The sequence below is a fragment of the Bufo gargarizans genome, chromosome 2 (genome assembly GCF_014858855.1).
Source record: "Bufo gargarizans isolate SCDJY-AF-19 chromosome 2, ASM1485885v1, whole genome shotgun sequence".
Classification (NCBI taxonomy): Eukaryota; Metazoa; Chordata; class Amphibia; order Anura; family Bufonidae; genus Bufo; species Bufo gargarizans.
The window spans coordinates 605,712,919-605,736,276 of NC_058081.1; the positions used below are offsets into that span (position 1 = coordinate 605,712,919).

General features: G+C 42.1%; 2 protein-coding genes across 9 annotated transcripts in view; one reads left to right on the forward strand and one right to left on the reverse strand.

The window, feature by feature from the left end:
• Positions 1 to 8,585, forward strand: part of PKNOX2 (PBX/knotted 1 homeobox 2) — a 293,301-nt gene extending 284,716 nt beyond the window's left edge. For all 6 annotated transcript variants that reach the window (XM_044281991.1, XM_044281995.1, XM_044281996.1 and 3 more), the window contains 2 exons: positions 5,449 to 5,627; positions 7,642 to 8,585. In XM_044281991.1, the coding sequence (XP_044137926.1) occupies positions 5,449 to 5,627; positions 7,642 to 7,856 (394 nt within the window). In that variant the 3' untranslated portion in view covers positions 7,857 to 8,585. The remainder of the gene's footprint in view (positions 1 to 5,448; positions 5,628 to 7,641) is intronic.
• Positions 8,586 to 10,317: 1,732 nt separating this feature from the next.
• The window catches only part of FEZ1 (fasciculation and elongation protein zeta 1), a 57,527-nt gene continuing 44,486 nt past the window's right edge, over positions 10,318 to 23,358 (reverse strand). For all 3 annotated transcript variants that reach the window (XM_044278306.1, XM_044278305.1, XM_044278304.1), the window contains 4 exons: positions 21,299 to 21,379; positions 18,102 to 18,177; positions 14,394 to 14,459; positions 10,318 to 11,179 (listed from right to left, as the gene is read on the reverse strand). In XM_044278306.1, the coding sequence (XP_044134241.1) occupies positions 11,163 to 11,179; positions 14,394 to 14,459; positions 18,102 to 18,177; positions 21,299 to 21,379 (240 nt within the window). In that variant the 3' untranslated portion in view covers positions 10,318 to 11,162. The remainder of the gene's footprint in view (positions 11,180 to 14,393; positions 14,460 to 18,101; positions 18,178 to 21,298; positions 21,380 to 23,358) is intronic.

Below are 23,358 nucleotides of genomic sequence, written 5' to 3' on the forward strand. Positions count from 1 at the left end.
TCAATGGGTCCCCCAAAAAAGTGTACAGCAGTGTATTGTAAGCCATCAGACCCACTGGATCTTCAGGAACCAAGTGGGTCTGGGTCCAAAAAATGTTTAAAAAAAAGTGAAAAAAGTAAATAAAATAAAAATAAAAATAAAAAAACTTCTTATATCCACACATAATTGGTTAAAAATGTAAAAAAATTTAAAAATACTAAACATGTTTGGTATAGCCGCGTCCGTAAGGACCTGATCTATAAAAGGATCATGTTACTTTTACCGCACAGTGAACACCATATAAAAAAAATATGATGGAATTGCAATTTTGCCCACCGCACTTCCCAAAAAATGGTATAAAAAGTGATCAAAAAAGTCGTATGTACCCAAAATTAGCACCAATCAAACCGTGATCTCATCCTGTAAAACATGAGCCTCTACATAAGTAAATCGTCCAAAAAATAAAATAAATATGTCTTCCAGGAAAATGGAGACACTAAAACATGATTTTTTTTAAACATGCTTTTATCGTGTAAAATAAAATAAAAAAATGCACATATTAGGCATTTCTGTTTCCGTAAAAACCTGCTCTATAAAAATAGCATGCGATCCAACCCATTTGGTGAAAGCCGTAAAAAATAAAATAAAAAAATGTGCCAAAAAAGCCATTTTTTTAATCACCTTACATCACAAACAAAAAGTGTAATACCAGGTGATCAAAAAGTCATATGTGCCCCATAATGGTACCAATTAAACCATCATCTCATCCCACAAAAAATGAGACCCTACCTAAGACAATCGCCCAAAAAATAAAAAAAATATGGCTTTCAGAAAATGTAAACACATACACTTTTAAAAAAAAAATGGTTTTATTGTGTAAATTCAAAATAAAATAAAAAAATAGACATATTAGGTATCGCCACGTCGATACGACCTGCTCTATAAAAATATCACATTATCTAAAAATAAAAACTGTGCCAGAACAGCCATTTTTTGGTTACCTTGCCTCATGCACACGACCGTTGTGTGTTTAGCAGAACGGCGCGGACAGCAACTAATATAACACAATGCACAACTACCTCTAGCAAAAGATTTATATACTGCAGAAATAACCCTAATATATAACAATGGCAGCACATCAGGCCAAATATAAATATGGAGGTGCAGGCCAATGGATCCGGCAGCAAATCCAGGACAATATAAGAATAAAAAAACTGGCAGCACTCTCACGAAAAATTAGTGAAAAGAAAAACACTTTATTCACCCCTGTAGTCGCAACTAGGGATGAGCGAACTTGTGTTTCAAGTTTGGCGTACAAGGTGCAGGTATGGGTTATGTAAGAATTTTGTGTAAGGGGTGCGGACCCATTCATTTTCAATGGGGCCACAAAAGATGCGGACAGCACACCATGTGCTGTCCGCATCTGCACTTCCGTTCCGTGGCCCCGCAAAAAAATAGAGCATGTCCTATTCTTGTCCGCAGCCATGGACAAGAATAGGCATTTCTATCATAGAGCCGGCCATGTGCAGTCCGCATAATGTGGAAAGCACATGGCCGGTGTCCGTGTTTAGCGGATCCACAATTTGCGGACCGCAAAACAGTTGCGGATGTGTGAATGGACACTTATGGTCTGTGGAAGCTGAATCCATAACGGAATTCTTAGATAACCTGAGCCTTGTACGCCAAACTTGAAACACAAGTTTACTCAACACTACTCGCAACGTTTTAGCTCATAGCTTGAAAAGAGACTCCGTTCTGCCATTTTTATATATATAGTATATATATATGCCGGTGTATATATATGTCATTTATCAAACTGGTGTAAAGGAGAACTGGCTTAGTTGCCCATAGCAACCAATCAGATTCCACCTTTCATTTTTCACAGCTCCACTGTACTAATCTGTGTGGGAAAAGTGACCGCTCACTCTGCAGACTGCACACAAATACTGTATTCAGAAGAGAGCGCAGGTAGTGAGAGCGTCAGTAATGAGATCTATATCCTGCTTATAATGCCTGGTTCTTACTGTAGATCGCTGCACTAACGTTACCAGCAGAAATATCTATTGTGTATACAAATAATGGACTTTCTACAGAAAGGAAAGTGAGAAATAGATCTGCTGATTACAGGCTGTAGCATACTCTAATGAAATCTTACTACCAAGTTACTTGGTAGTTCCATCAGCCTATATGTAAGTGGCTGGTAGCTGTGCTGTGTAACAGGATGTGAGGGTGGGGCGGTAGAACTTCTGCTGGTGCATGTGAAATCAGCAGGAACGCCCATAGAGCCTCACAGGAGATGACAGCAGTGAGCAAAACTCATATCAGACCATTTCTGAGAGCATGTGAAGCAAAGCTGATACCAGTAAACAACCAAGTGCAATGTGCTGCATTACGGTAAGATATGGGGTTATTGATTTTTAGTGCACAAAGGTGTCCATAGCCTTTAACCCTTTTGAGACAGTCTAATTCATTTTTTTTCAATTTAATTTTTTCCTTCCTTGCCTTCTAAGAACCACCGTTTTTTTCATTTTCTGTGGCTGTGCAGGACAAGTTGTTTTTTTTTTAATGGCACTGTTTATTTTACCATACCTTGTTTTGGAAAAGGGGGAAAAAAATTCTTGTGGGGTGAAAAAGGCAATTCTGCCAAAGAGTTTTGGATTTTCTTTTTGCGACGTTCACTGTGCCCTAAATGACTCAACAACCTTATTCTACATGTCAAAATTACAGAGATATTAAATTTTATATAGTTTATATTTTGTTATTTTACTTTTAATATAAGCAAAAAAACTTTTAAAAAATTAGATTTATTTATTTTATTTTTTACATTACTGTGTTCTTTGCGCAGAAAAAATATTTTTGTATTTTAAAATAGTTTAGGCATTTTGAGATGTTGCGATACCAATTATGTTTATTGTTATATGTAAACTAAAGAAGGGGGGTTGTTTAGAATTTTTAGACTTTTTCTTATTTTTATATTTTCAAAACCTTATTTTTTTACATTTTTTCCACTTACTATTCAAAGCTTGAATACTTGAACATCTATTTGCGTCTCCTATCGACTGGAATGATTTACCATTGCAGTCTATGGGAGATTCCCAATGTTCCTATGGAACATCGCTGTGATAAGCCAGGTAGCCTCTAGGAGGCTTGAGGTTACTACAGGGACTGAACAGCTCCCTCGATATCAGCTTCAGGGAGCTGTTAGGGCCCTGGGAACACAGCTCTTCTGGGAAAGCTTCCTCACATGCTGTGGTCACAATTGACCGTAGCATCTGAGGGGTTAAATGACCAGGATTGGCATCATTGCTGATCCCAGTCATCAAGACCCGATGCCGGCTGTATTGTACAGCTGACATCTGCCGCGTATAGGGCTGACTCAGCGAGTGAGCGTGCTCCATACACTTCCCACTGCACCACAACGTAACTGTATATAATGGTGCTCGTAAGGGTTAAAGGGTTTGTCCAAGATTCCTTTCTGCCTACTCTTCCCTGCTTGGTCCTGACTTCCTTGGTCCACTGTTGTCTTCACTGTACTTCAGTCTTTGAATATAAATCTCAGGGTTATATGCGCTGCTGCAAGCAATAACTTGCCACAGTGGTGACAGGTCCCCACCTCACTGCAGTCACATGTCGCTTGAGGGACACATCACTGCTGCAGCCAGTTATTGGCTACAGATGCTCACATCACCCTGCACATTCAAAAAGTTTCCATGTGCAGACTAAAATGCAGTAAAGACAGCAGTTGACCCAGAACTGAGCAGTTGGGAGCAGTTAAAGTAGTTCTCTGTCTTTTTCTTACTGATGATTAGTATTGAGCGAAGCGAAGCAGAATTCGGTCCAAAGTATAAGAAAACTTCGATTCGCAATGAATCAGAATTTTCACGCTCTTTGTGGTAATGAATTTGTTTTTCCTAAAATGGTGGCTGCACATGTTACAAAGTGAAACTAAGTGTAGAGAAGACAAGCTAGGGGACACAAGATCACCCATAATGCCTTGCAGCCAGCCAATCCGTAGATAGCAATTCCCTGTGATGTCACAGCTCTATAAAACCCTCATCCCACGCAGTCTCCTCCATTGTCCTGTGAGCGACGCATAGGGAGAGATGTGGCAAGTGCTCATGCTCTAGGGACAGTGCCACTGAAAACGATTCATAGAAGAATATTGGAGAGGGACAGTGCAGGGAGATTTATTCTGGGTCAGTTTTATTTATTCCTACATTTACTTATTCCTACATCAGCCGAAAACTAAGATATGTAATTCAATAGCAATAACATGGAAGACGTAATTATTCCGGTGGCAGCGTGCCAACAAATACCATCTAGTCTGCACCACTTAGGGCAGTGATGGCTAACCTTGGCACTCCAGCTGTGGTGAAACTACGACTCCCAGCATGCTCCATTTATTTCTATCTATAGAGTTCTGAGAGCAGCCAAGCAAGGGGGGCATCTTGGGAGTTGTAGTTTTACCACAGCTGGAATGCCAAGGTTAGCCATCACTGTCTTAGCGGGTTCAGGTCTTAATGGTGACCATTCTCATCTTTTGCTGGCTTTACTTCTTTGAAATCGTGTCTTGGAAAAGTCAGCGAGATGGAGGAGCTGGATGTTCCTGATGCCATATTCTGATCGATTTTAGATGATGTGGAAAAGGAGCAAAAGCAGATGGCAGAAGGCTCCCACCTGTAGGGCAGGAGAGCGCTGGGCTTGGAGAAGTGGGTATGCCAGAGCTGATTAATATTGTGTTTACTGTCAACTAACCTGCAGGAGATTGCAGGCAAGAACAGTAATAATATCCATATTGTGTCCCCACCTACCCAGCCAAACCCCATACCAGCCCTGTTTAAAGGTGCTGCACAGCCAATATTAGTGAAAAGGGACTATACAGTGTGGTATTCATTATTAAATAAAAGGCAGCTGCTGGCTAATTAGCCACACCGTTGTTCACCACACCATGGCTGCAACCTGCTGGCAGCATGGCCGGAGCGGAGCGTGTGGCCATACCCTAAGGCAGAGCGTCCTGGGTATACACCGATCAGATGCTAATGACCTATCCAAAGATTAGATCATAGTAAGAAAAAGGCGGAGAACCTCTAAGTATTCTTCCCTACACGGGTGAGGCAAGTGTGGGAGGGTTGGGATTTAAAATAGAAGGGAATCCTGGAGAATCCCTTTAAGGGCTTATTCACATGACTGTTTCCTTGTGCTGACCCTTTCTAAAAAAAAAAAGACCGCACATGGACATATACAAGTCAATGGGGCTATTCACACATCCATTTTTATTTTTTTGATAGATTAATGTACCCTATCCATGAAACTGAGAAAAACAGAGGGGACACAGAAGCTACCTGTGCAGTTTTTCACAGATCCATTTTTAGTGGGCACAGTCATGAGAATAAGGCGTAATGCAGATTTTTCCCATGTACCATAAACATCATTCCTGACGGTATGGACTTATTCTCCTTTGCATTGTAGGTTCATAAATGCCAGGCGGCGCATCCTGCAGCCAATGTTAGATGCCAGTAATCCTGACCCAGCACCAAAAGCAAAGAAGATAAAGTCACAGCATCGGCCAACCCAGCGGTTCTGGCCCAACTCAATTGCAGCCGGAGTGTTACAGCAACAAGGCGTGTTACCTGGGACCAACCCTGATGGTGAGTGGTGGTGGTGGAGTCGAAAGGTGCAGAATGCTGAGGAGAAGCTCTGAAATTACATATTTAATTCATGGACCTAATGGCTTAAAGGTCCACATTTAATGTAAAAATATGAAATCAGACATCATATAGTACATGACAATCTATTTCCAACAAAGCTAGAACCAGCCCTGTACCTCACATGGATCTGGAGACCTACCTGTTCATTGCTCCCAGTGCTCTGCTAGATTCCCTTCAGGCTCAGGCGGTGTGTCCTTACTGCTGCAGTTCTCCCTATCACAGCTCAGGGGTGTATCCCTTCCCAGAAGGCATCTCCGTTCTGTTTTAACTCTCTACCGGTAACTGTCAGCTTCTATAAGAAGATCCAGCTGGTGGCAATTGAAGGATGGAACAGAGCATGTGCGACCTGCTTATTAGGCTCAGTAGGTGGGCATGCACATTACTATACAGATCGAACATTAGCGGACAAATAAAATAGAGGTAAAGAAATAATAAAGTAAAGGGAATATCTCACAACTGGAAAAACTTTTGCAACACGTTTGCAGACAAATGGCACAAGATCCTCAGTCTTCAAATGGCTGAAGGTTTTGGTCTGCATTAAACCTAGATCTTATTTTCCCAAAATGGGAGTAGAAATAGTAAAGTCTTGGCAAACACTAAAAAAACTGGTGAATGTGTCTAGAAGTGGAACAGATGCCATAGCAGGGTCAATGCAAAACAAGAGGAGGAGGAACAGCTCAGTAATATGCCTGTTAGGGTACGTCCACATCTGCAGCATGCTTGATTTGGCACAGATGCCAGCTGGGCAAAAACCTTTGTATGCAATGGTTTTTGTATCAAGGCATCTGCAATCATTTTAGCTGAGCAGCCTATAATTTGCTGCACTACTCTATATGTTTTTAACACTCCAATAATTTTTTTAGTCAAAGTATGTTCTTCATCAGAACAATATATGGAATGACCCATTTCCCCTAGTATTTCAGAAGAAAATGCACTATAACCAACATGTGCAATATTTGCCAACCTCCTACCTTAAATAAGGGCCAAAATTGACACCTGTTATTCCACAGAATGAATGAATGACTTCACCAACTTAACTCCTCACTGCTATTATTTGAGCACACCCCTTTCAGTTAATGATTCAATTACTCAGAATGAGCTAATTCTTGAGTCAGATTTTTTCTATTACTGTCCTAACACTTACAAGTAAATTATTTGCTATGTAGAAATATCACTTCTACCAAAAACAGTGATTTATCAGGTAATGATGTTGGACTGCTATTTTTGAACACTACTGTACATCCTCCAGAGGCTGATGATATGTTTCTCTTGGATTTAACTCATCACAGAAGGATCAGAGCACTCTTCATCTAATTATTTAGTGGCTATAGTCGAAGAATGAACATTTCCAGATCAAGTCAGCACTGGATAGGATACAGTGAACATTAGATAACTGTATTCCCCCATAATGCATAGTTTCACCTCCCATCACTTCCAGCTCCATATCTTATAGCTTACTCAATAAGATTTGGAGATGTGATAGGAGACAGAACATCATAGAATGAGATTTTAACAATATTTGGCTTTGCTATGTGGAGATGATCTATGATCAGAGTCTGGCAGACCTCCACCCATCTTTTAGGGTATGTACAGATTTACAGAAAGTTGTGGAATATAAGGGTGTATTTACCTGTGGTAGGTGAAACAATTTCTGCCATTCAGAAGAACAGGACAGTTGCAGAAATGTCTGAATCAAGTTTGACATATGTGACTATTTCCCTAGACAAGTTGCTAATCAGAAAATCTGCAAAATGTCCTAAAATGTGTCATTTGTGGAAAACAGAATGCTGTTTTCAAGACCCTATCCATATATTGGAAAATCACAATGTTTTACTTATCCTTATGTCCAGCTACCACGTACCAGTAGAGGACATCTGCAGTATCTTTACATTTTTTTATGGACACGTTACTTAGTTGCATTGTGTATAATTTGTGCCGTTCTACCGTTTTTCAGGTTCTTTGAACATGGACAGCCTGCAGTCTTTATCTTCGGACCCTCTGTCCATGCAGCAGGCCATGATGAATGCACATGATGACTCGCTGGATGGAACAGAAGAAGAGGACGAAGAAGAGGAGATGGAAGAAGATGAACTGGAGGAGGACAGTGAAGATCTCCAGACAACAAATGTCAGTGACCTGGGCTTAGAACAAAGTGACTCCCTGGAGTAGTAAACTGGTGACCTGAACACACACAGCCGCAATAGAACTGATACAACCTCAGCCTGGGCTTAATATTTGTAATGGACACTGGTTTACCTGTCTCTGAATGACTTAAGCCCACAGCCTGCACTTGCTCGGAGTACTGTCTGCCCTCTGCACATTTTGGTGGACCAGAACCAGCCATGATGAGACTTCACCTCTCCACTCCCATAAACACTAAGGACATATAAACTGAGACTTCTGTAAAATACAATTTCTTGTACCGTTCTTCAGACACATGGATGTAAACAGTCTTCTCCCTCCGGGCCCCGGTCTGGTGGCAGCCGCTCCCTGCCCCCGGCTGTTATTTAAGTGACGGACACATGTTTACAGAGCCACGTGTTGTGGCCAAATTTGTTTCCTGTTTTGTTTGTTTTTTTAAAGAACTGAACACGTTTTTAGGTCAAGCTTTTTTTTCTGTATTATTGAGACTGAACGCTAATGAAATATTTCCCCTCTCTCCCCCCTGGAAGTCATCTGTATCTATAGATATGCTGGACAGCCACACGTGTATCTATATGTACATGGATAAAACTTCTCATCTCCTGGACAAGACAAATATGAAACATTTGTGTGTAAATTCTGGGACCGCACTTCCCCCACAATCTCTCAGATAACAGACTATTATCAGACTCATCTATTTTGGCAAGTAAACTGTTTTATGAAATTTCCATATAAACAGAGTATGACAATTATAAAGCTGCCTGTGGCTTCACATTATGCCTTCATATTCTGTACCGCAGACGGGAATGAAGGACAGTCAGGACTGGTCATGGGTACAGCTATGGTGGAGGAGAGACTCAGATGAAGGCCTTCCATGCAGCTTGCACTATACCTGCAATATTCTACACAAAATGTTGTAAAAAGAAATCAGTTTAGCTGAGCGAGTGGTAACATCCATTAGGGCTGATAGTTGTGGGTGTGTGAGGCTGGGTCAGTGTTGGGTGCTTTTCTACTAAGGTGTAGAAACTCCATCAAGCACTAACCAGCCATACCTCTATGAGAGAGCAAAATGATGAATTCAGTTATTGCCCACCACATTAGACTAAGGTCGTCAGAATCCAATGACCATCTAATCTGTATGGGCAAAAACAAAAGACAGAGTTAGTCGGCACATCCATGGTGTGTGTCGCCACGGCTGAAAATACAAAATGCAATAATCCAACACAATGCAATGGCACTTAGCAAACACCTAACATATAAACTAATGCTATATTAACTATATAAAATGAATATGAGGTACTTAGCAAATATATTTAGATCAAAATAATTTGTGCCCATCCACCACAGCAAGGTGACTTCTTATGGACGGAAACCTACTCTATATGATACCTGCTTTGTGCCAACTGCTCTCCTTGAATTCATCTGAGGCCATCTGGCACAAGGAGAGGTATCCTATAGAGTAGGTTGAATATATATATATATATATATATATATGTGAAGCCTGCTCTACCCGAATTAATTTGTGGCCATTTGGAACAAGGAGAGGTATCATATAGTAGAGTGCCTATCCAAAAGAAGTCACCTTGCAATGGTGGATGGGCACAAATGATTTTGATCAAAATATATTTGCTGAGTACCTCATATTCATTTTATATAGTTAATATAGAATTAGTTTATAAATTCTGTGTTTGCAGAGTGCTGTTGCATTGTGTTTTCATGTTGATTTGTATGGAGTTTCCCTAACGCTCCCCCAACCATGGCGGGAAAGAAGGGTTGGGTATTATAGATTTCAATATGACTGATTCTTTGTTTTCAAAGGAGATAAGCCACTGCCAGAGGTGTCTGGCTGCGGCTTATAACCTACTGAGAACTCATGCACATTTGGCCAAACCTATTGGGAGGAACAGCTGTGGGCAGAACTTGGGTTTGGCTGATAGCATGGTGTATGGCTATCTTTAATCCACGCTGAAAAGCAGTGATCCAGCTGATGGGAAACTACAAAAGCCAGTGGCTGCTGGTAGATGTGATTTCCTAACAGCTGGGGAGCCACAGGTTAGATACCACCACTGAAAAGCAAAAAGAAAAAGTCTTGTAGGACACACTGAAGGAGAGCTTTGTACTGGGGCAATTAGGAAAACTACCTAAATTAGCCTGGAGTCCACACACGTGCAGACATCCAGGCCAAGGTTAGAAGAAGGTGAAAGTTATAGAAGGAATAACCTCTATCTGTATTGCGGGTAGCTTACACACCAGCAGATTGCACAGCATTTCTCAAATCCAATGCTAAAGGATCCCCAATATGTTATGTTTTTTACTCTGGAATAGAGGGCCCTTGACGCCCTTTTGAGAGCAGGCTCTTTATTTAGAGATCAGAAGGGCCTATCATAGACTTTAAGAAACCCAGAGTCAATCATAGGTATTCGGAAAATAATTGCATGTGTAGGTTCCCATCCATATCTCCCAGTAATGACAGAAAACACAGCAAACATTCACTACATGAGGTTTATTTCTTATCATCTAATACATGGCAAGACACTTTCTAACACACTACAATGTACAGAGACCTCCACGTGTCAGATATCGCCTCCTCCTGTCTGGAGATGATAAATCAGAGAAGGGTAGTACTTCCGGGGACACTCATCGGGCACAGGGACCCACCATTAAAGCTATTTGTTGGCAAAGAAATCAACTGCTACACACGACCCAGAATCCCTCAACATGTTACACAAACAAGTGAATATCTCCATAGTATAATGTGAGGAAAAAAACTGCTGATGTGGCCAAAATAAGTAGTAGGTACAAGGAGCAGACACCCAAAAACACTGTTACAGGTAAATGCCCTGAAGGTCTTGGCAGCGAGTGGCCACTTACAATACTACAGATGAGTTATATCACAAGGGATCCAATGTGAATCCATTATCTGCTGCACCATGCTGCCATCATTCCTCCACCTCACAGAGTAAGGTACTGGTAGTAATTCATCACCTTTACTAGTACATAGAATTACACATCTGTACATAGCAAAACAATTGTCCAAAATCCCACTTTATCTTGATCATGAAGTAGGTAGAGTTCTACCACAAGGCATCTGACTGCTACTGATTGCCAGCAGGGGGCAGAAATCTTGGTAGAAAACTAACCAAAGAGTTCATGGGTAACACCGTATATCCATGTTTCTCTGAGAACACTGTGGTTAAATTGATGAGAAAGCAATAGGTAATAATCAATACCGGCCTGTAATTCTGATTAATTCAATGCAAATTTAAATGTTATGTCATGCAGTCCTGATGTGACACAAATGTTCTCCCTGATTCGCCATCTTGATGGCACTTGTTAGGTTGGGCAGAGCACTGAAGAGAGAAAAAACAAAGATCATTTCATACAAATGCAATCATCAGACAATTCTCTGTGCCAGAATTACAAGTGGTCACCTATTAGATGGCTCAAGCATATTTGTCCTAGGGTGGGATGTGATGGGGAGCGGCTTATGTGATGCACATGCTTAGCCATCAATGGTCAGAACAGGTATAAATGTGTGGCAGGGCTGGATTTATTATATAATTACACTTCACTTTTGTATATTTGAGGCATTTGACACAGTTTCCTGGGCCATCCATAGGTAAGTGTATGAATTTGAGGGTCACATAGATAAATAAATTTTAATGGCATCATGAACAGAATGGAAGGCAATGTCCCGAGACAGGTATTGTCACCCAGTGGTTTAATTTCAAGAGGACCTGTTACTAGAAGAAGAGAGGACGACAGCGCTACATCCACACATGTAAGTACCAATACACAAAGGTGCTTAGCAAGAGTACAATATATAGCAGGTGTAGTCAGCTGCCGAATGTGAGCTGTCCAGATCCCTGCTAACCTGACCAACAGGGGATCTCAGTGCTCTTTAAAGCGATTCTACTGGAATGATTTAAAATGGCCTCAAGCAACCTGTCCTAAAATATGAGCAGGACTGTTTGACTCCACTTGCAGTGCCACCTAGTGGGATAAGGTGGCAGGTAGACTTTCACTACACTGCTCTACAATAGATGTTAATGATACGATCCTGCCTACCATATGCCATCATGGCTGAGCAGCCTGACGGGAACGCTCACCAATGTGTAGTATATGCAAGAGCTGCACGCCTCACTCCCCTAGAACGCTCTACAAGTGGAGGCAACCAGCCCTGCTCACAGTGCAGCCAAAAAGCTACTGGCAGAAAGGAGCTATGCTAATCTTAGAAATGTGTGGATCTGGCACCTTGTTTTAGTAGAGATGTGGGGTTCATATTAGAATTGGGTGCATGAGGGAGCAGAGATGAAGAAAAGGGGGAGAAAGACAGAGCGGGGCACTGACCCAGTGGGAATGAGTCACTGTAGCAGGCAAGGACCACCTACCATAGTGCTAATGGTGCTTTCCCATTTTGTCTGTGCCTATCTTTGTCTCTGCCGAGCACAAGTAATATTACAAAAAATGTGGGCTTAATAATCTAAGGCACATGAGGTTACTAATTTCATATCTCAGTGTGGGAAAAAAAAGAGCTGCAAATGTAATAAACTACTCAATTCCCTGCTGATCCAGTGCAGATACTCTGGCGGGTCCCTGGCAGTCTTTGTTTACAAGCTGTTGGCACATGACTGCTGGAGCCAATCACTGGACTCGGCTGCCACATGCTATATTACTGCTATCACTGCCCAACAGCACATTAATATAGTAATACTAGGAGTCTCATATTAGGTATCCCTTAGAACACATTTTATTGTTATTGTTTGTTTGTGTTCAGCTTGAACCTTCAGTTGATGGCACATTCAGGTATAAGTGGACCTTTACTAGTTGTGGACGAGGCTTGAGCGAATCGACCTTCGGATCATAGATCCGAAGTCGATTCGTTCAAATACTTTGATTTTAATGCTGTTTTTGTACAGCATTAAAATGTATCAGTGGAGCCAAAGTTCATTTCAACCGAAGTCACGCGAGACATTAATTACTACTGTATTCATATCTGCATATTGAAAAACTATTTAAAATGGTAATCTTAGGCAATTATCAGAAATGTCCAGTTCATTCCCAATAATTGCCTGACACTTTGGTCCATTTAAAAGGACCTTATGCTCCAGATAAGTGATCAGTTTCAGATCAGTGGGTGTCGGACACCTGCAAACCCACCAATCAGCTATTTGCAGCAGCTAATGGAAACATTGGACAGAGTAGCTGGAAGCCGTAGGCCAGTGATGGCGAACCTATGGCACGGGTGCCAGAGGCGGCACTCAGAGCCCTCTATGTGGGCACCCACGCCCTGGAAAAAGTCTATGGCATAGCAATATGCTTTAGACTTTTCCTGCCATTTATCATCCCCAGGACACACTATAAACAGCACAGGCAGCGCATTAAATGTAGGCTATTTATCTATTATAGATAAATGAGAAAGGACATGAAAGATATATTATATTGGTATTTAGGTTAAATTGCCGTGTCGGCACTTTGCGATAAATAAGTGGGTATTTGGTTGCAGTTTTGGGCACTCTGTCTCTAAAAGGTTCACCATCACTGCCGTAGGCTGTGTCCACTGCGCAGTGAGTGGGATCTGAGCTGTAGTATCCCAGCACAGCCACATCACAGTACACAAAGCCTTCTGCTTCCCTATCAATCTCACATCCATGACCGATTATCCAGAGTATAAGTCATCAAAATCTAAAAGGTGGAATACCTCTTAAAAGGAGTTAACCTGGCTTTTAACATTGAAGGCCTTAGGATAGGACATCAATATTAGATTAGGAGGGATCCCATTATTGGCACTCCTTGCCAGTCAGCTGTTTGAAGTGGAAATCAATTAATGGGACAAAACTGCAATATCAAGCACAGCCACTAAGAAAGGTACAGCGTTGTGCAGTATGGATCAGTGGAAAAAATGGTAAGGAAGTAGTCGTCCTGAAAATGCTGCAGCCCCTTCAAACAGCATAATGGCACGGGTGTTGAGAGTCAGGCCCCAGCTTTCTAATATTAATGGTCTGCCGCCCCTGTGCACTGGGGAAATCTCGCGCAGTTCAGTATTCAGCGCAGGCACGGTGAGGGAAAAACGCTCGCCGGCTGCCAGCTTCCTCACCACACCTGTGCCGAATACTGAACGGCGCAAGATTTCCACAGCGCACAGGGACGGCAGGAGGGTGCGAACGCTGCCTGGCCCTGTCAATCAAGACTTGGAGGGTGTGTAATGAGGTGGGAGAACAGAGCCTCTAGGAGCAGGAACAATGCCCCCTCTGCTCCTAGAGGCTAATTTGCATACTATAAAAGTAAGAATTCTGCAGTAACGGGGACATGAATAATCACAAAAATAGCATAGTTAGGTGCAGCGCACATTAGCACATCGTTAAGTTTAATAGTGAAAATTCTAGTGACAAGCTAGCTTATAATGGGACGCTCTCCATGATGAGTCACAAGGAATTTGACCATGGACACCACTGGCTCTTTAGAGAGCTGCTCATTGTAGCCTATCTTCAAACTAAGCCCCTAAATATTTTCTTACTATAGACAATGCTATACACACTTACAGGGCATATTGGAGAATTTTACCTTTTAAAATGTAGTCCGTTAATAGCATAGGGACCTTCTCACTGTCTTCTTTCATAGCAAACAATACTGCAGGAACCGAAAGCACAATATCAGCCCAAGTGCAGGAAAATAAAAATTGTAGTAATCGTCTGCAGCAACTGTTTTACAATACTACCGTATTACATATATAGCAAGTTAATAAGGAGCAGGCTGGGACCACCAATAAAGGTCTGTCTATATCATGCCAAAGGGTATGCTAACCAGCACAAAAGAATAAGGGCGGGTTCACATCGGCGTTACGAATTCCGTTATTGCTTTCCATTATAATGGAAAATAACGGAATTCGTAAGACAGAATTCAAAACAGAAACCTTTAGAGGCATTCCGTTTTGATCCCTCATAATAGAGGTCTATGGGCAAGCATAATGGATCAGTCTGGTTTCTGTTATGCAGGACATAGAACGAAAGTCCTGTTGACAGGACTTTGTTTTCCGTCCTGAATTCCATCTTATAAATTCCGTTATAAAGGAAAACAATAACGGAATTCATAACGCTAATGTGCAAAAAAAGAAAAAAACTGGTTTCATAAAACTAAACAAATATTAAAGCGGTTGTCCAAGTGTTTAATAGTGATGACCTATCCTCAGGCCAGATCAGTATGTGATCGGTGGGGGGTCCGACAGGAAGCATCCCACCAATCAACTGTTTAAAGAGGCTGTTGCGCTCCAGCTGTGCTTGGTATTGTAGCTCAGCCCCATTCACTTGAATGGGACTAAGCTGGGACTAAGCCATGTGAGCGATGAACATGACGTCCCTGGCCTAGGAAGAAGCCGATCAGATGCTGTCGAGCTGTCCTGACGATAGGTCATCAGTATGAAACACTCAGACAACCCCTTTAAGTATAATAGATAGGCATAAGCACACTTAAAGAGAGTCTTTCACCTAAAATGACCATTATACACCACAAACATCATGATATCCATTACATTCCCCATATTAAAATCTTACCTTTCATATTGCTGTCCGTCGCCTATTCTCTCTTAAAAACGCTTTTATTCCATATGCTAATTAGGTTCTGAAGGTGCCCAGGGGCGGCGTTTATGCGGCCGGTGCCCAGGCTCCACGGCGCTGTTCAAATCAAACCCCTCCCCTTTCACCCCTCTGGCCCGCCCTCGGTTCTTCAGATACCATCCTCCAGTCAATGACAAATCCTGCGCCTGCGCACTCCATTACCCACTAGGGCAGAGGCAGCAGAGCGTTTAATGCGCATGCGCCGGCCCGTACATCCCGATATGTTGGCAGTTTACTTCCGCCGGCTAGATCGGGATGTACGGGCCGGAGCATGCGGATTAAACGCTCTGCTGCCTCTGCCCTAGTGGGTAATGGAGTGCGCAGGCGCAGGCGCCGGATTTGTCATTGACTGGAGGATGGTATCTGAAGAACCGAGGGCGGGCCAGAGGGGTGAAAGGGGAGGGGTTTGATTTGAACAGCGCCGTGGAGCCTGGGCACCGGCCGCATAAACGCCGCCCCTGGGCACCTTCAGAACCTAATTAGCATATGGAATAAAAGCGTTTTTAAGAGAGAATAGGCGACGGACAGCAATATGAAAGGTAAGATTATAATATGGGGAATGTAATGGATATCATGATGTTTGTGGTGTATAATGGTCATTTTAGGTGAAAGACTCCCTTTAAAGTGCACCTGAACTTTCAAAAAACCTTTGATATTTCATAGTGGTCTGGATCCGAGCACAAGCATTATCTGACACACATATGCACCAATGAATATAAAATTCTCATGCACATTATTAAATCCACTTCTTTTTACTTTTGTGTCTGTATTACATATATACATTGCCATGTGTGCATGTTTGTACCCTATATATTAGCTACTTTCAATGTTAAAGGGGTATTCCCATCTCGAGTTTTCATACTTACCTTCGTCCAGCGAGGCGTTCACTTTCTGGATTCGGCGGTGCTTGATTGACGTCTTCTCCCGGCAAGGCTTAGCTTGCGCAGAAGACTGAAGTTTTTCCTCCGGCCAGGCCGCCCTATGTCCTGAACGCGCACGCCGCCGCGCATGCACCATAGTGACTTATTCCTGGCCTGTATAGTACAGAGCCAGCGTGCGCGTTCGCAGCTCTGTACTATATTGGCCAGGGAAAAGTCATCATGGTGCATGCGCGGCAGCATGCGCGTTCAGGACATTGCCCGGCCGGGAGAGAATCTTTATTCTTCTGTGCAAGCGCGGCCCGCCATGATTCGACAGGAGAGGTGGCCGTAACCAGAACAATCAGGTGAGAGGGGACTTATTTTCTCAAAAAGGGTGTGAATTGGGTGATAAAATGTATTTAGATGATCATACGATAATTTTTTTACTCTACTGGAGTCTGATCAATTGTGGAGTGAAAGGTTCATTAGGATGCACTCCCCTATGGCATAACCAGCACTTTCGGACTTTAGATGAATTAGCTAAGGAACAATTTTGGCAAATTTTTGAATATTTTTTGACACAGGTAGTAAGTAATGGAGATATTATTTCCTTTGTAGAATTATCACAGAGAGAAAAATCACAGAAATTATTAGGGTTTCGGTATTTACAGTTAAGAGCGGCACTTTTGAGGTATAAAGGAAAAAAACTGGTTTCATATACACGCTTCAGCACTATTTAATGAGTGGATAGGGAACTCAGAACACAAGTTGAAGATTTCTCACTTTTATAAAAATTTACTTGGATTTGGAGGGGTTTCTTCTGCTGGCCAGAGGACTTGGCAAAATGAGTGCCCAATGATTCATTTGGATAAACAGCAGAAGGTAACTCTGAATTTAAAATCGGTTTCACATCATTTTAATCACGTTGTGATGCAGTTTAATATTTTACATAGACTTTATGTTACACCTCTCTGGCTTAATAGATGTGGGATTAGGAACGACTCCAACTGCCCTAGGTGCGATGCTCCTGAAGCGGACTATTTGCACATGTTCTGGTCCTATGCAGAGTTGAAACCCTATTGGGGGGCTATCCATAAATATACTGAGGGAAAACTGAAGGCGTGGATCCCTTTTTCCCCGGAATGTTGGGTATTGGATGACCTGGCCAAGGTGAGCTGTCAGCAATACAGAAAAAATCTTTTATTTAAGATAATGTTTTTGGCAAGACTTTTGATTTGTTTTTCACGAACCAGTACCACTGTAAATACATGGTTAAATCTGGTGAGTACTACTAAAAGATACGAATACACTTTGTATAAACAGAGAAATACTGAGAAAAAATAGATTGGAATCTGGGGAGACTGGATCTTATAGAAGCTTCCTCCGCTCTTCACCCGTCAACCCCACTCCTCGGTCTTAGAACGAAGGGGTGGGGCTAAAGGAAGACGCATTGCAGGGGGTGGAGGGGGGTGGAGGGGGGGTTAAAGGAAAATATGTTGATATATTATAATAATGATATGTTTGATATAATGGATATTGTTGGATTATCAATAAAGTGTTGTATAAAAAAAAGAATGTATTTAGAAAAATGATCACTGTCAAATAATTAACAGATTTAACAGTGATCATTGTGATGGGAATACCCCTTTAAGATTCTTTTTCAATCACTATTTTCTACAGTGAAAAAAAAAGACAAACATATAGCTAAACACAACAGCGCTGACCTGCTTCTCTTTCCCTGAATGCACTTTTTACATTATGTTTTACAAAGATAAGTGGCCACTAGGGGGCAGCCTTACTATTTGTCAGCATCTGCAGGTCCTCAACAGTCGGGGGTGTGGCTTTCTTCTCAAATGGGATGACTGTATTCAGATACTGCAAGAGATGATCAGAAGACAAACCATCACACAGATCAATGACGTCTCCTTATAGGTAATATACATAAAACATTACAGTTTGTTATTTACAATTAAATTATTTTTATGTGACTGCCAGGCTTCTGCCTTACTGCTCTGAGTAGCATCTTCACTATTTCACTGCTCCGTCCAACTTACAATTTACTATGTGGCTTTTCAGTCTCAGTAAAAGGTACTGGAAACCTCTAGGACTGATTTCTGAAGCTGGCTAAAGCTGGCAGTGCTAAAGTACTGAGAGTTAATGGTTTTTGCCATAATTGATGGTGCCATTTTGTTTTCTTCCTTTTTTTATAGGAATTGTTCCTAGAACCCCTACAGAAATCTATATTATGGTACAAAAAAAATGAAAACAGTTTTTGCCTAAATTTTTTATTTTTAGGTTTCCCAAACCCTCAGAAATCCCCCCCCCCCCCCCAAAAAACACAATTTAAAACAGTTGAGATTCATGGTGTTTTTAACAACCATTCTAGGGCTTTTTCACAGAAGCTTTATGTTTTCAGCATTTCTATTCCATCAAAGGAACAGAAAAACGGGACAAAGGATCTGTTAAATGAACTGAATGATGGATACAAATGGAACACCTTCAGTTTCTATCCTGTCACATGTTGAAAAAAAGCACCTTTCTGTCATATTTCCAATCGTTTTCATGGGAAAAAACGCGTAGCTGACAGCCCTTTTTCTCCCATCAAAAATAATGGACACCTGATGGAAATGACACAAATTGAGCATAACTGATGCCCAAAGTAACAGTCAAACAAATGGCGACTAAGGGGAAACTGTCATCACATTTGCCATATGTCACTAATGATACAGTGCTGTCGGTGACACCACAGCGAGATCATTGCTGTGTCTTTTATAGCTTAGTCTCTGCATCTTGATGTAAATCCACTTTGAAAATGTACCTTTCCATATGTAAATGCGGATCATGGAGTCATCGCAGTGTCTTTTTCCACTGCCTGAGTCATGTAGTCACCTCCGCAAGCCCGCCCATGTCACTGTGATTGACATCCCCCTGACATGCAGGGGCGTTTGAAATTCTGTGTGCACCATAAATACTCTTTACCATCTCCTCCCACAATAACAGCAAGCTGACCTGCATACACCAGAGGAGAAGTGGAAGAGCATTTTCAAAGTGGATGTACATCAAAATGCAGAGGCTGAGCTTTAACAGACACAGCAATGATTTTTCTGGGGTATTACCTACAGCACCATATCATAAGTTACATATGGAAAATGTCACGACAGGTTCCCTTTAAAGGGGAGGTTTTTCTGTTCCGCTTAAAGCATACCTAATCTTTTAAGAATCTTTGCATTAATCAGTAGTATAATGTGTATACATGAGAATCTGCTTCCTAACCCTCCCTTACTCAGAAGCAGCCCCAGGATCATGGAGGACATTACACAGAGGTACTGACCTGTATGGTTGTGAATAAAGCAGATAGAAAGTTAATATCTCAGCCCATGTACTGTAGCTCCAGCAAAGTCTGCTTGTCTGTGTGTGTCTCATTCAGCTCCTGCTCACTACTCCCCCTACCCCTCTCTATAGATTTGCACTTGTGTAATATGATCCCCCTGTGAGCTGCTCCCGTACTAGATGGGTTTAAGACATTTATCAAAGTGAAGAGCAATTAGATTGGAAGGGGGAGTGGAGGGATTAGGAAGTGAGACATTTCTCTCATTAGACATATTACTATGTTTCTTGTTGTCAATTGTACTATTTATTTATGCACATTTGTGTCAAAGGTGACCATTTAAGGAACAGGAATTAGGGCTCTTTCACACGAGTGGATCCCGTGCGTGGAATCCGCTGCATGAAAGAATGCCAAACCCGGCTCTGGACAGCAGACACGGAGCATTAACATGATTGATAATACTCCATGCTTCTCTGTGATCTTTTTACTACAAAATCAGAGTGAGATAAAGTTGTCACCGTGATTTTGTAGTAAAAAGGTCACAGAGAGGCACGGAGCATCATCAATCATGCTAATGCTCCGTGTCTCTGCTGTCTGGAGCCGGGTTTGGCATTCTTTCACGCAGCGCATTACCCGCACGGCATCCGCTCATGTGAAAGAGCTCTAATGGAAAACACAACTCTGATGTGAACGAGTAAACCCATACAGTATGCTGCTACTTGAATCCTATAAAATGAGCCACATTTTGATGCTGCACATTCTCCAATCGAAAAATAAAAACAGCCAGAAATGCACAGCAAAACATAAAGGGGCGAAAGTATTAAAGGGGTTATCCGGGAATTTGACACTGATGACCTATCTAGAGAATAGATCATTGGCAGGGAACTGACTCCCAGTATTCCGGGCGATAAGCTGTTTGAAGAAGCTGTGCCGAGGCCTCCTCACAGCCTACCCCACGCTATTCATCCAGCCCATCCCAGGGTTTTTCCCGCATTAGGCTTCTACCAGGGCATGACTGGGCTGGATGAATAGTGCTCTGATTTTTATGATGATACATTTCTTTGAAATTACCTTTGTATGATGAATAAAACATATTGCTTTTAAACTATCCTCACAGTCTATACTATATTTCTCAATTTCTTCTAAGGCTACATTCAAACTGTCTGTTTTTCACTCCAAGTTTTTCACTGGTGCCATAAAAACAGCCCACTGCAATTCTATAGGGGCTCTTGGGCCATGAAAACGGACAAAGCAGGACATTTATTCACAGTCTGTTAAAAAAAAACGGATGTGTAAATACACCCATAGACTGTGAGTGTTCTCTGTCGTGTGAATGTAGCCTAAGTCACACCATTTGGTGTGGCATCTCACCGCCTGTGTGTATATAGAGCTGATTTATAAGAAATGTGGGCGTCCTGCACGTTACTGTGAAACAAGGAATAAAATGTTTGTGACTAAAAGAGGAGACCCCTATAAGTCCGGGTAGTGGTGAGAGACCTAAAAACACCCGCTGCTTCATTTATCCAAATGTGACTGCCTAGTGACAAGTGCGGATTTAGTGTGAATTTGGGACTGAGTGGACTTGTCCCTTTCGTCTCTGTGTGGCTCCATTTGAGTACACAGATTGTTGCCCGCCGACTTTTTAGTATTACACCACTGAGCACTCACCTGCTTCTCATTCCCTGAATTACCAAATGTTTGTCTGATTCCAGTCTGAAGAATATTGGAGATCCCTTCCATGCTGAAGCGCTGCAGAGGAGCAGAACTTTTATCACAATGTGTACAATGAAGAGAGATATCAGCAGTATGAATTACCATCCACAGAAACTAGATATGTGCATCTTTAGCATTTGTTGTGCTGTATGTTACTCTAGTAACTTCACGGACTAAGGCCCCTTTCACACGGGCGTTGCGGATTGGGGCCAGATGTGTTCAGGGAAAATGGTGCGATTTTGACACTAAAACAAGTCAATTTTCACTGTGATTGCGTTCCATGTTTGCATTTTTCCGCGTGGGTGCAAAACATTCTAATGCGTTTTGCACGCGCGTGAGAAAAATCGGCATGTTTGGTACCCAGACCCGAACCCGGACTTCTTCACAGAAGTTTAGGTTTGGGTTAGGTGTTGTGTAGATTTTATTATTTTCCCTTATAACATGGTTATAAGGGAAAATAATAGCATTCTTAATACAGAATGCATAGTACAATAAGGCTGGAGGGGTTAAAAAAAATAAAACATTATTTAACTCACCTTAATCCACTTGATTGCGCAGCCCGGCTTCTCTTCTGTCTTCTTCTTTGAGGAATAGGACCTTTGATGACGTCACTGCACTCATGACATGGTCCATCACATGATCTTTTACCATGGTGATGGATCATGTGACGGACCATGTGATGAGCACAGTGACGTCATCAAAGGTCCTTTTCCTGTGCACAGCAAAGAAGAAGACAGAAGAGATGCCGGCTGCGCGATCAAGTGGATTAAGTTGAGTTATATTATCATTTATTTATTTTTTTAACCCCTCCAGCCCTTTTGTACTATGCATTCTGTATTAAGAATGCTATTATTTTCCCTTATGACCATGTTATAAGGGAACATAATAATGATCGGGTCCCCACCCCGATCGTCTCCTAGCAACCATGCGTGAAAATTGCACCGCATCCGCACTTGCTTGCGGAAGCTTGTGATTTTCACGCAGCCCCATTCACTTCTTATGTGAAAAACGCACAATATAGAACATGCTGCGATTTTCACGCAACGCACAAGTGATGCGTGGAAATCACCGCTCGTGTGCACAGCCCCATATAAATTAATGGGTCCGGATTCAGTGCGAGTGCAATGCGTTCACGTCACGCATTGCACCCGCGTGGAAAACCTGCTCGTGTGAAAGGGGCCTAAGGCCTCTTTCACACGAGCGTGACGGATTAGGTCCGGATGCTTTCAGGGTGCATTCAGTGAAACTCGCACTATTTTGCGAGCAAGTTCAGTCACTTTTGTCTGCGATTGCGTTCAGTTGTTCGGTTTTTTTATGCGCGGGTGCAATGAGTTTTGATGCGTTTTCACGCGCGTGATAAAAAACGGAAGGTTTACAAACAACATCTCTTAGGCCCCTTTTACACAGGCGAGTTTTCCGCGCGGGTGCAAAGCGTGAGTTGAACGCATTGCACCCGCAATCAGGACCCATTCATTTCTATGGGGCTGTGCACATGAGCAGTGATTTTGACGCATCACTTGTGCGTTGCGTGAAAATCGCAGCATGCTCTATTTTGTGCGTTTTTCACACAACGCAGGCCCCATAGAAGTGAATGGGGCTGCGTGAAAATCGCAAGCATCCGCAAGCAAGTGCGGATGCGGTGCGATTTTCAAGCACAGTTTCTAGGAGACGATTGGGATGGGGACCCGATCTTTATTATTTTCCCTTATAACATGATTATAAGGGAAAATAATAGCATTCTGAATACAGAATGCATAGTACAATGGGGCTGGAGGGGATAAAAAAATAATAATATATACATAAAAAATTTAACTCACCTTAATCCACTTGTTCGCGCAGCCGGCATCTCTTCTGTTTTGTTCTGTGAGGAATAGGACCTTTGATGACGTCACTACGTTCATCACATGGTCCATCACTACGTTCATCACATGGTCCATCACTACGTTCATCACATGGTCCATCACATGATCCATCACCATGGTGATGGATCATGTGACAGACCATGTGATGAGCGT